At 40.1% G+C, this 15,190-nt stretch overlaps 1 protein-coding gene across 2 annotated transcripts; it reads right to left on the reverse strand.

Moving 5' to 3' along the window:
- Window positions 1-1,900: 1,900 nt before the first annotated feature.
- Window positions 1,901-8,248, reverse strand: DDX5 (DEAD-box helicase 5). Of its 2 annotated transcripts, none has more exons than XM_081936293.1 (13): window positions 8,093-8,248; window positions 6,673-6,838; window positions 6,465-6,561; window positions 6,245-6,378; window positions 6,087-6,152; window positions 5,575-5,716; window positions 5,324-5,484; window positions 4,984-5,156; window positions 4,774-4,884; window positions 4,354-4,415; window positions 4,215-4,274; window positions 2,837-3,061; window positions 1,901-2,567 (listed from the first exon to the last, which is right to left on the reverse strand). In XM_081936293.1, exons 1-13 carry the CDS (start codon window positions 8,098-8,100, stop codon window positions 2,194-2,196), a joined length of 1,779 nt encoding a protein of 592 aa, XP_081792419.1. In that variant the 5' UTR covers window positions 8,101-8,248; the 3' UTR covers window positions 1,901-2,193. The 2 variants fall into 2 exon arrangements, with proteins under 2 accessions (XP_081792419.1, XP_081792418.1); XM_081936292.1 differs by having other exon boundaries at window positions 8,069-8,224.
- Between the last annotated feature and the right edge of the window lie 6,942 nt (window positions 8,249-15,190).

Here is a 15,190-nt window from a genome sequence, read left to right on the forward strand (position 1 = left end):
TATCATCTTAGGTAAATGGTGCAATCCTGATTTGAACTTGTTTAGAATCTGGGCTATATTCTCAGTACTCATGATTATTGTGATATGGTGATTTACAGCACAAAACCAATTGCACACCCCTGATGTATATGTATTATAGCTTTAAGCTGTAGTTCGCTTTAGCAAATCTGAATTTAACAGGCCTGATTTCTCAATATCTCTAATGTTTCATTAGCAGCCAAACTGCAGTGATGTAGATAAAAAGATTTAACAGAGTTATGATGTAAAAATTTAAAACCTTATTAATGGCATGTGACAGTTTGGTTAGTGATTAAGGTACCAAGCTAGAAATCAGGAGACATTTCATAGGATGGTGTTTTTGCATTCTTGAAAGGATTGTATGTAGCCTGAAATCAAATGAGTAAAATTTAGATTATAGTCAACCAAAAGGCAATATTGTTTCTGAAGGGCAAAGATTTGGGAGATGTTATTTAGTATTCTATCTTAAGATTCAAGATAGCAATAGAATATCTTGTTAAATCCAAGGGGAAAAAAGACAGCCTATCTCAGCAGAGGGCAAAATATACATTTTATATCCATGTAGAACCATCTACATACAGGCTACATAAAAAAGTTGCAAGACAATGGTCATTCTCAACTACCATGAAAAAATCTACACAGGACTACTATTTTATATTGCAAATAAAAAATTGGCAAAAATCAGTGTGCGATGTGAGTCAGCATGTTTTCACTTCCACTTAAAATAACATCTGTACTTTGCATTTAGTATTTTTCATGAAGCCTGAAGTACTGCATGCATATTTTAAGGTTATACGTTTCAACAGTGAAGATAAATACTTCAGTACTATTTGAATGCTTAAGGCCAATTTTAAATAACTAGGTTCTTTGTCCCCATGCCAATATTATTTTAAGAATTCATTTATCTCCTTGAACATCTGGAAACCTACTATGCAAATTAAGATTTGGATTGACACAATCAGTGACTCAACAGGGCCAGAGAAAATTTCCATCATGCAACAGAATCGCATTATTGGCAAGTTGAAACATATTAACTCAAATATTTGTTTACATGAAGCACAAGTTTATTTCTTAACATATTGGATATTTAATCCTAAAATAACTTAACATCCATCAGGGGTCAAGGCTATAGACTCTGATATTTGAGTTCTAAGCCTCACGTTTAAACACAAAACCAACTGGATGGCCTTGGGCCAGTCACTTTGTCAGTCCTAGGATAGGCAATGCTGCCAAAAACTGCAGATTTAGCTAAGGTAGACAGGAGTAAACACTGAATCAAATGCCCCAAATCCATAGAAATGTGTTTGGCAGTGTTCAGCCTTATGGTTGTATTTAGAACACATCTAATTCCCAAAACCATTTTACACCCCTAAGTATCTGAAGCTGTAATCTGCCCATATCAGGAATCTAGGGGATTTATATTGCAAGAGCAGAGTGGTTTAAAGTCTGGGGACAAAAAAGACCTAGTATAGTAGAACCTTTACTATTGACATTAAATGGTATTATTAAGTTTTCATGATAATGTTTAGTATCCCTTTGAATTATTCCCCAAAATTCAGGAACCCAGTTATAAATCTCCAAAATTATCTTTGTTGAAGGTTCAACTTGCCCAGTAACAATCTATTTCCTATGTAGCTGCACAAAGCAATGGTGGGGGAAAGAAGCAAGAAATATTTTCCAATGACATAATGAATCAGTTCCTGCTCATCCATCCCCATCTGAGAATTGCCCAGTCGGTCTCAAAAGGGCTTGAAAGAGATACAGGTAGTTCTTTCTTTGGTTTCCAAAGATTTCACAGCCACTGCATCAAATACATGGCCTTTGTAGCATTAACAAAGTAGCTTTGGGTTAGTTCAATGCAATCATTCAAATACCAAGAAAATTCTGTTTTGAAATATCTTTATTGGAAGGCCATGCAATGCCTCCAGTTGCTGTTATTTCAAATCACTGTACATTTACTTTGTGAAAACACAGTCTGCATTTTCTAGTACAAAAAACTAAAAATCATTCAAGGAATGTAGAGAATATTCAACTTAAATAGCGGAAAAAGTGCACCATTGTTACTGCTGCACTGCAGACCTTCCTGCATGTTCCATAAGATATTAAATAACTATCTTTTCTCAACACACAATATAAAGAGCAATTATGAAAAACAAGACATTTAAATAGACTAAGTTATTGGGTATAATTTGCTGGCATTGGATAACCTATCATTGGCGTACCACCAGTTGTAGGGTATGCATACGGTTGTTGGTTCATTGCACTGTGCATGTTTGCCATGTTATTTCCATACTGCTGGTCGTAGCCATTTTGATAGGCTGAAGTGCCAGCCCTAAATCCACCTTGCATGCCAGCTGCTCCAAAGCTGTTACCAAAGGTAGTTCCGTTACCAAAACTTTGAGCACCAAAGCCACCATTCTGTGCTTTTGCTCCAAAGTCTCTCTTGCCCACTGCACCATAGGTTCTTTCAAAGTTTTCCCTTTCTCTAAAACCAAATCCACCTCTTTTACCCGCAGAGTATCTGTCACGTCGATCCCCTCTGGAGCGACCTGTAAAATGAAATAAAAAGCAAAATTAACATTTATTAACAAAATTAAATTAAGCTTCCCCTACTCCCAAGTTTCTTCCTCCAAAGGGTCTCTTTTTGGAGGCTTATAGTACTTCCCATTCAACAGATACAAACATGCTCAGATTCAACACATCTTTACATAGTACAATTAAAGGACTAAAAATGTATTTTTGCCAAACACCATTACCAAAAATCTTATTTAAGCTAAAAGGCAATTAAGAATGAATGGGTTAGGCAAGTCATAATTACCTGAGCCTCTGTCTTCAATCAACTGGAGCAATTTGGGATTGATTGCTTGATTAGCTTCACGAAGTACAGAGATGAGGTCGCTTACTTGTTTTATATTATTAGGTGTAAAAAATGTGTATGCTGTGCCTGTTTTGGTGCTGCGGGCAGTTCGTCCAATTCGGTGGATATAGTCCTCAGAGGAGTTTGGGTAGTCATAATTGATGACAAATTTCACATCTTCCACATCTGTAAAATGTTGCAGTGCAGCAAAAGCAATGTACAAAATTTTGCACACCACAACAGTCAGATGAAAAAGCAAGTTAGATAGTAACAGATCTTAAGATGGTAACTGCTGAAAATAATGTTAATTATTCCAAAAAAGAAAAATTGAGCATCGATGTACTTTTCCCTCTGAACTTCTTTGCAATTTATCCCATGATCTAAATCCTTACCAGAGTGCCCCTACAAGTCAAGTGACATCTGAACGCTTCTTGCAGTAGGACCAATAAGTTCACAGTAGCCTCTTCATGTGCTCCCAAGGACCTCACTTTAAACATGAGGTCTTGCCACGCACCAGAAGCTCAAAAAGAGGGCCACACTGCTCATCTTGCCAAGACCTTTTAACCGCAGCTGCAAGAAAAACATACCTGTCCCCGAAAGGTCATCAAGTTGTTTTCATGCACTGTGTCTCGTCTAGGCAAGAGCTTCCAAGAAGCCAGCGTTCACTTGAGTGTCTCTCTCTCTGGCAGGTCTCGACATGACGGTTAGGGTATAGGTGACGGAGGAACTCCAGGTTTGAAAAGCCACTTTGCTTTCCCACCCCAACTTGTAAATGAGAGGTCGACTTTCAAATTTCATGTGCCAGTACTCACCAATTTGTTCAAGGCTCAGTACATTTTAAAGCTGCTCTCTCCATTTGAAAGGTTGGGAAAAAAATACCAGGCCACTGAAGTTTTGATTATTCTTCAACATTTCAGCAAACTCACTGAAATCCAAAGACTCACGGACCACAGCAAACAATATGCACACAGACTAAACAGCAGTGCACCATGGCAAGTCATGCAAAGCATGGAACAGTAGAAATAACCGGGCAAAAGTGAACCGTGAATGAAGCTACCGTTTGAGAGAACAGTTTATGGGACCGTAGTTTTAGTCTTTGCCTTTTGAAGATTACTGGCACACAATGATCAACTTTCACCTCTCTACTGGACTGGAAGCGTCCAGACGATCACTTCCACTAGACCTCCATCCCCCTCGAGTCCTCCGATAGTCATGCCTAGGCCTTGCCACAAAGACTGCACCTTTATGTGAAAAAACTTAGAAAAACGCAGAGGTTAAAGAAAGCAATTAACTTTCTTTAAAAAAAAACTGTATCACCCAGGACTAGAGTTGTACTAACCTAGACCTCTGGAGGCAACATCTGTAGCAATCAGAATAGGAGCTTTCCCATGTTTGAATTCTGCAAGAAATGGCCAGGATTAGTCTGCTTCTCACTTAAGTATTTTGCAGAATTATTGTTTATTATCCTTTTTACTCACCATTTAAAACCCAGTCTCTCTCCTGCTGACTTTTGTCACCATGGATACCCATTGCTGGCCACCTGTAATTATATTTAACATCATATATCACTTTTTCAAACCAGTAGCTCAACTGATAGTGCCATTTGTCACATCAATCAGAAATGTATAGGATTCCTGCATGAAAAAATATTCCATTTTGTGCAGGAATGAATTGCTGTATTGGCAGAATCATCATTTAAAGAGAATATGACAATACTGCTTTATGCAAGACACAGTATCCAATTAAGTCTCCTTTCCCAGTACTCAATTTCCGGCAGTAAGGCTAGAGAAAGGCTACAGGAATGGAGTAGGCGAAGTATTACAGAATTAAAGATGAAAGAGATTAATTCAGGTGTAAAGCCTATTTCTTCCAATTATTTTAAGAAAGATATTGCTTACCCATCTCTCCTCATTTTTCTTGTTAGATCATCACATCTTCTTTTAGTCTCCACAAACACAATTGTCTTATTTTCTTTTTCACTCATAATTTCTTCCATCAATCGAATAAGCCTATTACAATGAAAGTATTTAGTGATAAAATTGATTTCAAGTATACCATATAAAAATCAATCTATGCCACCACTATGAAGAAAAATCAAATTTACTTACTTGTCATCCTTCTCTACATCATGACAAACGTCCACTATCTGAAGAATGTTGTGGTTTGCACTTAGTTCCAATGCCCCAATGTTGATGTGTACATATTCTTTTAAGAAGTCTTCTGCAAGCTGCCTAACTTCTTTAGGCCATGTTGCACTCCACATCAGTGTCTGCCTATCAGGCTAGAAGTAAATTAACACTTAACAATGTATGTGAAGTGGTATATAAGTCTTAAGTGCTATTGCTATTAGCTACTTCAATCACTACCTACAGAATCTGAAACAAGCATGTTCCAAGGCAGAATTACCTATCGTTCAGCACATTATCAAGCATAAATATTGATACTTACTCTAATCTGTTCAACAATTTTTCGGATCTGAGGTTCAAATCCCATGTCAAGCATTCTATCAGCTTCATCAAGAACAAGGTAAGTGCATCTCCGTAGGTTGGTTTTGCCAGCTTCTAAAAAATCTATGAGTCTACCAGGTGTTGCAATGCAGATTTCCACACCTGAAAAGTAGTAATAAATGTGGTGGATACAGTTCTATAATTTCCTAAATCATGTTTAGGAGAAATCTGCTAAACAGTCTTTTTTAATACCTCTCTCTAGATCACGTATTTGTGGTCCCTTTGGAGCACCTCCATAAATACAAGTAGACTTTAAACGGCAAGCTCTACCATATTCTGCAGCCACCTGCTGCACTTGCTGAGCCAATTCTCGAGTTGGTGCCAGCACCAGACACTATGGAGAGAAATACAAAATTAAGACAAAATTACTGAACTTGTTGCTATTAAGTTATATTAAATACTATAACCTAGGCTTAGTTGTATCAAACAAACCCATCAATAGGTTTTTAGTTACAATCAATATAATTTGCATTATTTCACTGACTCCAGCCCGGAAGGTACCTTACTTCATTTAAGAGAGATGACTTGAAATATAATTTGAGTTTAAAAAGTAATGCTAAAAATTAACTGATTATATTTTCCCACTAGGAAATAGCCAAATTTCAACTTAATTATACCAAGAATGCTACTGTATTGCAGGGACAATCAAAACTAGCACCATCTCCCTCCTTCCCAAAATAAGGGTCATAGGTTCAAATACTTACAATAGGCCCATCTCCTCTCTCTAGGAATGGTTGATGATTTATATGTACTATGGCTGGCAACAAATACTATTAAGAAAAAGAAAATGGACGATTGTGAATCCTCTTAACAATATGTTTCATTAATTTAAGGTATGTCAAGAACAGCAGTAACTACTCACAGAAAGTGTCTTCCCTGATCCAGTTTGTGCTACACCAACCATATCTAATCCACTCAAAGCAACAGGCCAGCCTTGAGCCTGAATAGCAGTTGGTTCTGTAAAGTTCTGTCTCTGGATTACTTCCATAACATTTGCTAGAAGATAAAAGCACTTTATAATTAACAAGTCCAAAAATCCATTTTAAAGCTGTCAGGCTACATGATCAGTATTATTTTCTTACCAGGAAAATTAGCTTCATAAAAATTCATAACTGGTTTGGGACAGTTATGGCCTTTAACAGTGATTTCTTTGCTTGCTCTATATTGTTCAATCTCTTGCTGCAAAGAAAGCAAAATATCATTTCAGTGGATAACATTTACAAAAACCAATACTGCTTCTAGACTACAATCTTACTAGGAAAAGTTAAAATACAAGATATGTTTCCATACCATAGCACGCCGAGCAACATCGGGATGTTCCTGATAGAAATTTTTTTCAAATTTAGGAAGCTCATCTATATTCCATTTCTTCTTGGTAAGCTTTTCTCCAGGATTTCCAAATTTCTTCCCCCCTAAAGATCCCCCTCTACTTCCTCCAAAACGAGGGCCACCAAACCTGCAAAAGCAAATTACCAAAAATAAATAAAAACTTAAGCCATGCTGTTTTTTTTTTTTTACAAAGAAAGAAAAATTGGTACTGCACTGTTTATTACCACCAAACCTCAAAATTAATCCAAAATTAAGCACAACCAGAAAAACCAGCGGGAGGTGGAAATCAATCCAAGCTACACATTATCTTCTCTAAACAAACGTCTTAATTGTTTGGAACTCCCTCTCTGCGTCAGGCTCCGAAGTGGGCGGTTAAGAATTAGGAAACCTGCCCGATTTCAACAAGAAGCTGGCTTTCCAGGCAACAGGATTGTTTCTTTAAGAGATTCGTAAAAAGGCTCCTCTCACACGGCGTGGGAGGGAAGGTTTGTGCGCAAGCGCCGGCGGATACCGAAGGGGTTTCTTTAAAAGCCGCTATGTCGGAAAAGCAGCATCGCCCCCTCCGCGCAAGTAAATCAGCCTCGCTGCCCGCCCCTGGCTTCCCTTTTGTCTCTCTCTGCGCCACGGCGCAAAACAAGAAGCGATGGCGGGGGACGAAGGGGGCGGACGGTTGGCCGGCTCTGCGTCCTCCCACACAAAAGGGAATTCGGGGCGAGCGGGTTTCTCCTCTCTTTTGTCTTTTTTTTCCCGTCTACGCCACATTTTCCGTCGGCGCGTCCATTTTAACGCCGGGGCGGGGATAAGAGAAAGCAGGCGGAGAGGAAGAACAAAGACGACGACGACAGCAGAAGCAGCGGCCGCCGCCGGCATTTTGATTTTCCTCTCAGCCACCGCATGGCGGGGCTAACCATTAACACTGCCGGGGACCATTTTTTTTTTGGTGAGACATAAGGAAGCCGCTTTCGACGAAAACGCGGGCAAGACGATGCTTTTAATCGTACCGCTTCCTTCTCGTCCCTTTTTTCCCGCCAACGCCGTTCATCTGCCCCCCCCCCCTAAATCCTACCGCCTCTCCCTCGCCCCTTCCCCCCTCCGACTTTCCGAGGCCTCGGCATCCGGCCGCGGCTTCCAAGGATTTCTCGAAGCGATCGGCTCTCCCTTCCAGAGAAGCCTCGGGCGCCGATTGCTTCCCCCCCCCCACCTTTTCCCGTCACGCGCGCGGCCATCGGCGGCGCTGGGGAAAACGGCGCGTTAAGCCTCCGCCGCCATTTTAACGCTCCAGCTTGCCACCCGGCACAAGAAATGGCTGAGCCTCGGCAGAGGCCGAGCCGACTCAGCCGAGCCCCCAACGGCTCACCCGCGGTCCCTCTCACTGGAATACCCAGGCATGTTGTTGACGTTGACGACGACGACGAACGCGGCCTTTAACAGAGCGGGGATCGAGAAGTCCGCAACCGAAATTGAAGCCGATGACGAGGGCGACTGAATGGGGAGTGGCCGAACAGCCGGATGCCGGTTATATACCCGGCACCGCCACGAATGTCGGGAAGCCGGCTCCTGACGTCACTGAAGGTCCCGCCCACTTCTCCTGTGCTCTGAGTTCTTCGAATGGCTGAAGGGATCTCGCTCTGCTTTTCCTTGGAGGCGGGACTTACGAGGCGAGTGCGCGTGCGCTGTAGCCTATGAGCTCAGCAAGTGCCTTTCTGTGAGCTGGAAGGAACTGGTCGGCTGGCGTGGCCGATTGCCTTTTTCATCTCCAACAAACGGAAAAGCCCAGCCCGCGATGTCGTCACTTACAGCTCTGTAATTTCGGCCTGGCTTAAAACGCTTTGCCCTTCCCCCATTTGCCTGTTTTTCCGCTTCGTGCCCACTATTTCAGAACTTGAGTTGCCTACGCTTGCTCAGACCCTAACGTGTTTCGTTTATTAGGAATTTGGCTGTCTTTTAAAATAATAGAAGCAAAAATTTGAGTCTCTTGTAGGAGTCAAGCCTCTGAGCATCCTGGATTTCCACGCAACTTTATCAAAAAGTCCCTGATCGCTCAACCCAGTGTAGCACCAACACAAACCCTAAAAAGAGTCACACATAAGTATATCTCAGAAACCACCAACAAACTACTACAACCACATGGAATCATCATAGCACACAAGCCAACTAAAGCCGTTCAAAACATCCTAAGGAAACCAAAAGACCCAGCAACCCCAGAAGAAAAAAACAGGAGTCATCTACAACATTCAATGTAAGACCTGTAATGTAGGCCAAACGGGTAGAAGATGGGCAGAACGCATCCATGAACACTAGCAGTCAGAAGAGATGATAAAATTCTTTAATTTTACAACATATAGACAGATTTAACCATAGTTTCAACTGGGAAAATGTCACCATCCTAGACCAGGCCAAGTCTAAAATGCCAGAGAATTTCTAGAAGCCAGACACACTGACAAATTAGCCCTCAATAGAAAACATAAAATTAAGGACATCTATAGACTATGCAAAAGAGACAATCAACCAGCCAAAAGGGGAACAAAAACACCCAAGCACCTCTCCAACAGCAATCAGCATAGATTACCTCCAAGGTTAACATCAAACCAAGAATCAAATAATATCCCAATCAAGAAATTTCCAAAGAGACAACATGCCAACCAAAGAATCTCTAAGACTGCCTCCACCATCACTGACAGGGCAATCTACTGACAGAAAACCACAATCCTTACTAACAGTGATAATGTTGCTAGTTTGGGTAATGAAATGTCTGCAAGAAAACAAGCAAGCTCAGAGAGCAGCAAGGAACACCCCCCCACACACACCAAATCCTGGATTTCAGTTTCTGCTTTTATGTTTATCTAATGTTCAGTTCTGCTTTCATGCCTATTTAATGCACCTAGCATTCTTATACAAATGAATGAACTCGTTCTCCCTTGGATTGCCACATGGTTGTTTCTAGCACCAGTTTTGCTCTAACATACGACTTCATTGAAGTGTCCATATGGTCATTGTGCTTTATTGTGCAATCAGTTCCATGCCAGAATCACAGTGTTGTATGGCATGTTTATGAATGAAATAGAGTCCAGGAAGCACAGCCACCTCCCTAGAAATCAGCAAAACTTTCGTGTCTAATCTCTGTTTTGGCAGGAAAAGTATGCCTGGTTTTCATTCCACCATATAAATATCCATTTGGCAAAACATGAAACTACAGGAAAGCCACACAATCGACATGTCCTGACAAAACCTCATTTGTCTTATGAGAGTTTTTGCAAAGAAAGAAGTATCTGGTTGTATGTAGCTGTTACCTTTAATGTAATGAAATATTCAGACTGGCTGAGGAGTTGCTTACCACCGTTCTTCCAGTATGTCTTTATTAAGAGACCCAGTAAGGTGGAATAGTTCAGAGGGTAAATTACGAATGGGAAATAACAAATTCCATTCTATTCCCAATTATGAAAGCTCACTGGACTTTTAGTCCCACTATTCCAATCCAGTCTGTTGTACAGGCTTGTTGTTGTGCAAAAAAATAGTTGAAGGGAGTTCAGTAATTCAGCAATATGATAGGTGGAATGTCAACAGATTGCTTTCCTTTCACTATATTTTAGCTTGGAAATCTAGAGTATAGTGAATAATGATTACCATGTAAATTTATTAAAAAACAAAAGCTTTCTGCCTCATACTAAAATTAATACTGCAGCTGTTCTGTTGGAAGAAATCTCCATCTGGGTTCTGTTCCAAGTGGGGAGAAAGACACTGGAAGCAGTGGTGGCTGTTTGGAAAGATGTTTTAATGGTGGATAGGATCACATGCTTCAAGATCTTGGACAAAGAAGAAAAAAGGGCAGAGATGCTGAGAGTGCCTGAGTTTTATACCATCTCTGGGCTTTTAAATTTGAGCTGTATTCTGATTGGTTGTCAGACTCCCATGGGTCCATGCAGGGGCAACTCTGTATGCTGTTCTGAGTCCTAAGCTTGGTTGACTTTTGCTGGGTGATGATGTACTGAAAGACCTTTGGGATTCCTGTTATGGCTCTGCCTGAAGGAGTAGATCTTTGTTATGTAGAATAGACTGGACCAGGCCTTAATGGCCCATTGACAAAGGTGGGGGCCTCCCCTTTTAGGGGAAATATTCTGCCCTTTTAATATTTCCTAAATATTTGCTAAAATATTTCATTTTCCTAGGAGAGAGGTGGATGCTAACTTCCTACATATCTGAATGCCCAGTCCAACAACATGTATATTTAATACAAAGGAATTTAATTACATTGTTGTAATACTGCATGGTTAAAGAGTCAGATCATGAATAATATGCTGTATATTCTGCTTAACCTATTTTAATTGCTAACATCAGCAATAAAATAATAGTACAAGAATAGTAATACATTCACACAAGAAAAAAGCTTACTTTCTCAAATGTATTGTTTAGGGAAACTTAATAAATTAAGAAAGAAAAAAAAGTAATATTTTTATTGATGATTGAGCCTAACATAAAACAAGCAGACATAGTATTCTAAATCTGGAACAGCACAGTAGATGTTGAATAAAACTAAAAGAATTAGAAAATAGCATATAGCTCCCCTTAAGCAATGAATTACAGCCGCATCACAGTGACAGAATATTAGTTACTGCAGAGTTTCAGGGAACTCTAGTGCTAAACAACATCACAACCATGTAATTAAAACAATCCTAGCACATACTGTTCTGCTCCCATGTGACAAATCAGGAAAAAGACAATCAGAAATAAGGTGTGTTAACACAAGATTGTTAACTTTTTGCAGGAAAAACAGAGATTGAAAACAAAAGTCAGTCTGAAGAAACCAAACAGTAACAAGTATTAACCACAAAAAGCAGCAATTAGCAGCGCCCCTAGGACTTTCATGCTTTTCACAGTGATTCCAGTGGGACTTTCAATACCTACAAGAAGCAAAACACAGGTAGTCCTCAACTTACGACCACAACTGAGCCCAAAATTTATGTTGCTAACAGTTAAGTGAATTTGGTCCCATATTACGACCTTTCTTACCACAATTGTTAACTGAACCATTCCAATTGTTACATTAGTGACACAATTGTTGAGTGAATGACTTGTCCATTGACTTTGTCAGAAAAATCACAAAATTTGATCACATGACTCTGGGACACTGCAACCTTCCTGATTCAGTTGCCAAGTGTTTGAATTTTGATCACATAACCACAGGGATGCTGCAACAATTGTAAGCGTGAAAAACAGTTATAACTCACCTTTTTCAGTGTTGTAACTTTGAATGGTCAAGGACTACCTGTACAGAAAAATTTGCCAGATGAAATGCAACTCCATCATATCCAGGTTGATTGTCAAAACAACTGGATGATTTGGGGCTCAAAGGTGTTTAATGGCTGCAAGGTAAATGTAAAGGTTCCCCCGCACATGCGGGCTAGTCATTTCCGGCTCTAGGGGTGGTGCTCATCTCCATTTCAAAGCCAAAGAGCCAGCACTGTCCGAAGACGTCTCCGTGGTTATGTGGCTGGCATGACAACACCGAAGACGTATGGGGCACTGTTTTTTTCCCACCAAAGTGCTCCCTATTTTTCTACTTGCATTTTTTACGTGCTTTTTTCGAACTGCTAGGTCGGCAGAAGCAGGGACAAGTAACGGGAGTTCACTCCACTATTTTTTCATGTGTACTTTCAGTTAAAACCATAACTTTCTTGTGCTGTGGTTACTGTGCTGCACTAATTTCAAAATACATTGACTCAACAAGATATAATCTCACCACATCAGTCACTTTTCTAGATTGTGTGCATGGTTTGATATATCTTAGATGTTTTGGAGTGTTCAAACATTGCAGTATTATTCATTTCTACTTACTGTATTTCCACTAATATCAACATGTGGCATAACTGAACATACCATACCTTTGGGCAAATTTTAGTAATGCTACATCCTTGACTGTTTCAGGCACCTGAAAGTTGATGATTCGAACAGATCCAAATGCAGGATGCTACACTTCAGATTTTGTTTCATTTTTGTATGGTATTAGCATGCATTATATCCTCTTGTAAGAAGGAAATTATTTTTATTATACTGAAGTATTGTTTATCTTAGGGTTTTGCAAAACATTCCATGTACCAAACACTTCCCACATGGAAGAGCTGATTTTTGGATAGTCTATGTCTGAAAGGAAAAGTGTTTCCAGTGAGTTGCCTACAAATGGAACAAAACAAGCTTGAATACAGCTATTCCATCCAGAAATGGTTGAATGGAGTATCAGGAATGAAACAATAAAATCAGTAACAGGATTGGGGCACCAAACAGAGGGAAAGGCAAACACTTGGAAGAAGGGAGGTTGGTGGGATATGCTGCACGGAAATCCTATTCTTTGCTTCTGAGACCATGCAAACAACAACCAGGTACACGGTCCATTGCCTGTTTAGCAAAGGCTTAAGAGAGGGAGAGAAGGCATCCAGAAGATTGAAGTGGGATCTCAGTAGCAACCTAGCATACAGCAGATGAGGGCAGGCTCTGGGGAGGGGGGAGGGAGGAGGGCAATGCCTACACCAGCTTTGCCCAACTCATCCCATAAAATCACTCCAAGATCACTCCAGAATTTGTTTTATTCCAAAGGTGTTTTTTTTTAATAGTTTGTCATCATTTCCAGCATTCAAAACACAACCTGTTTGTATTTTGTGTGCACACAGACACACACTGATTTTCTTTGGCATGCAGAGGGTCCCCAATTGTAGCAATAAATAGTAGATGTATGTACAATTTATGGCTATGATCAGGGCCATCTGCACAATTAACCAACAATTAACAATAGTTAATTTACCAGTGGAACAGTTTGCCTTCAGAAGTTGTAGGTGCTTCATCACTGGAGGTTTTTAAGAAAAGACTGGACAACCACCTGTCTGAAATGGTAGAGCATCTCCTGCTTGAACAGATGATTGAAGTAGACCTTCAAGATCCCTTCCAGCTCTATTAAAATTGATTGGCGAGAGCAGAGGTTCATTGTCCAAGCTTGTGGGTTGGTTTCCCAATGTTTCCTTACCAGGCTAGGTAACATCTTCAGCAGAATTTAGGGAATGTCAGTATTGGTATTCATCTGTTTATATGGTAAATAGATCTTGTGATAGGAGTCACATCAGGTGAGGGTCTTGTGAGGGGTCAAGTGTGGGTGGTGAACAATTGGTATATAGGTTGGATGTTTTTCTGTTTAGTTAATATTACACTTTAAGTTCTTCAGGTATGCCAACTCTCCTGCTCCAGCTGTCTTATTGAGATATCAGGCTGAAGGGAAATAGTAATAAGGATATACTAAATAATACCAGAATATAAAATACTGGAATACTAGATGATGCCTTTGTATACTGTATTTGTAGACATTGCATACTTGCATGCTGTAAATATCTATATTTCCTGCAACTAACAAACATATGGTATTATTAGGGTCTGTAAAAAATATCTGGCATTTGTCAAGACATATGTTCCTGGCTTCCTATTAGAACCCATAATCAATCCCCTTATCTCTTCCAGGGAGCTAAGTGATCAATTGAGAGGACAAAGGGAGACAGACACAAGGAAGAGATAAGGCTAAGATAAGGCTAATTAGGGAAGGGCTGTAAGAAATGCACCAACTTAATTAAGAGACCACAGTTGAGGATTTTAACTGATGTTTATGTTTTTGATGTTTTATGACATTTCTAACAATGTAAAAGGAAAACCATTCCCTCTCTTGTGTGTGGCTCTTCCATGCATATCCTTCCGTATGTATGGAACGGTTGACCATCATGTCTTTAACCTTGATCAAGATTAAATGCTGATTGTTATTCAAGCCTCCGTTTAAGTTTCATTTTTGGCTTTCTGTGGTTTACGTGTATTATAGGACTTAACAAGGCAAATAAGAATCAAATAAATCACCCCCTTCTGCTTCCTGCTCCAAATGAATATTGTTGCACTGCAACTTCTCCTCAGGCAAGACCATTTCTTTTTTTCCAGGAATAAGCAAAGTTCAAACAGCCCACCTCCAAAGTCCTCCACCTCAGACCTCCACCTGATTGATTTCTGACCTTACGTTGATGGATGGGTGCCTTCCCCAGGCCTCCCTTTCTTATCCTGACATCCAAACAGGGGCACAGTGGGGTCCTTGGTTTCTCTGTGAGCTTGTTTTCTTGCAGATGTTTCATTATCCAACCTAGGTAAGATCATGATGTTTGGATAGTTTGGATAATGAAACGTCTGCAAGAAAACAAGCAAGTTCAGAGACAACCAAGGACCCCACATTTGGACCCTGAGCTACAAATATTTTTTATTGGGGGCATAGAGGTTAATTGATGGAAAGGGGAGCTTCTGCAGTTGCTTTTTTCCACATAAGATCTTAAGCTCAGAAAGAGTGTGTGTGTTGAGGGAGATTCTCAGTCATCCATGTCATGGTTGTCCCAAATGTTTTTTTTAAAGAGGCAACTGGACTTTCTGGTTTTTCTTTAACGATGTTTCGCTTCTCATCCAAGGTCCTTCA

This window comes from Natrix helvetica (assembly GCF_964273705.1).
Source record: "Natrix helvetica genome assembly, chromosome: 1".
Lineage (NCBI taxonomy): Eukaryota > Metazoa > Chordata > Lepidosauria > Squamata > Natricidae > Natrix > Natrix helvetica.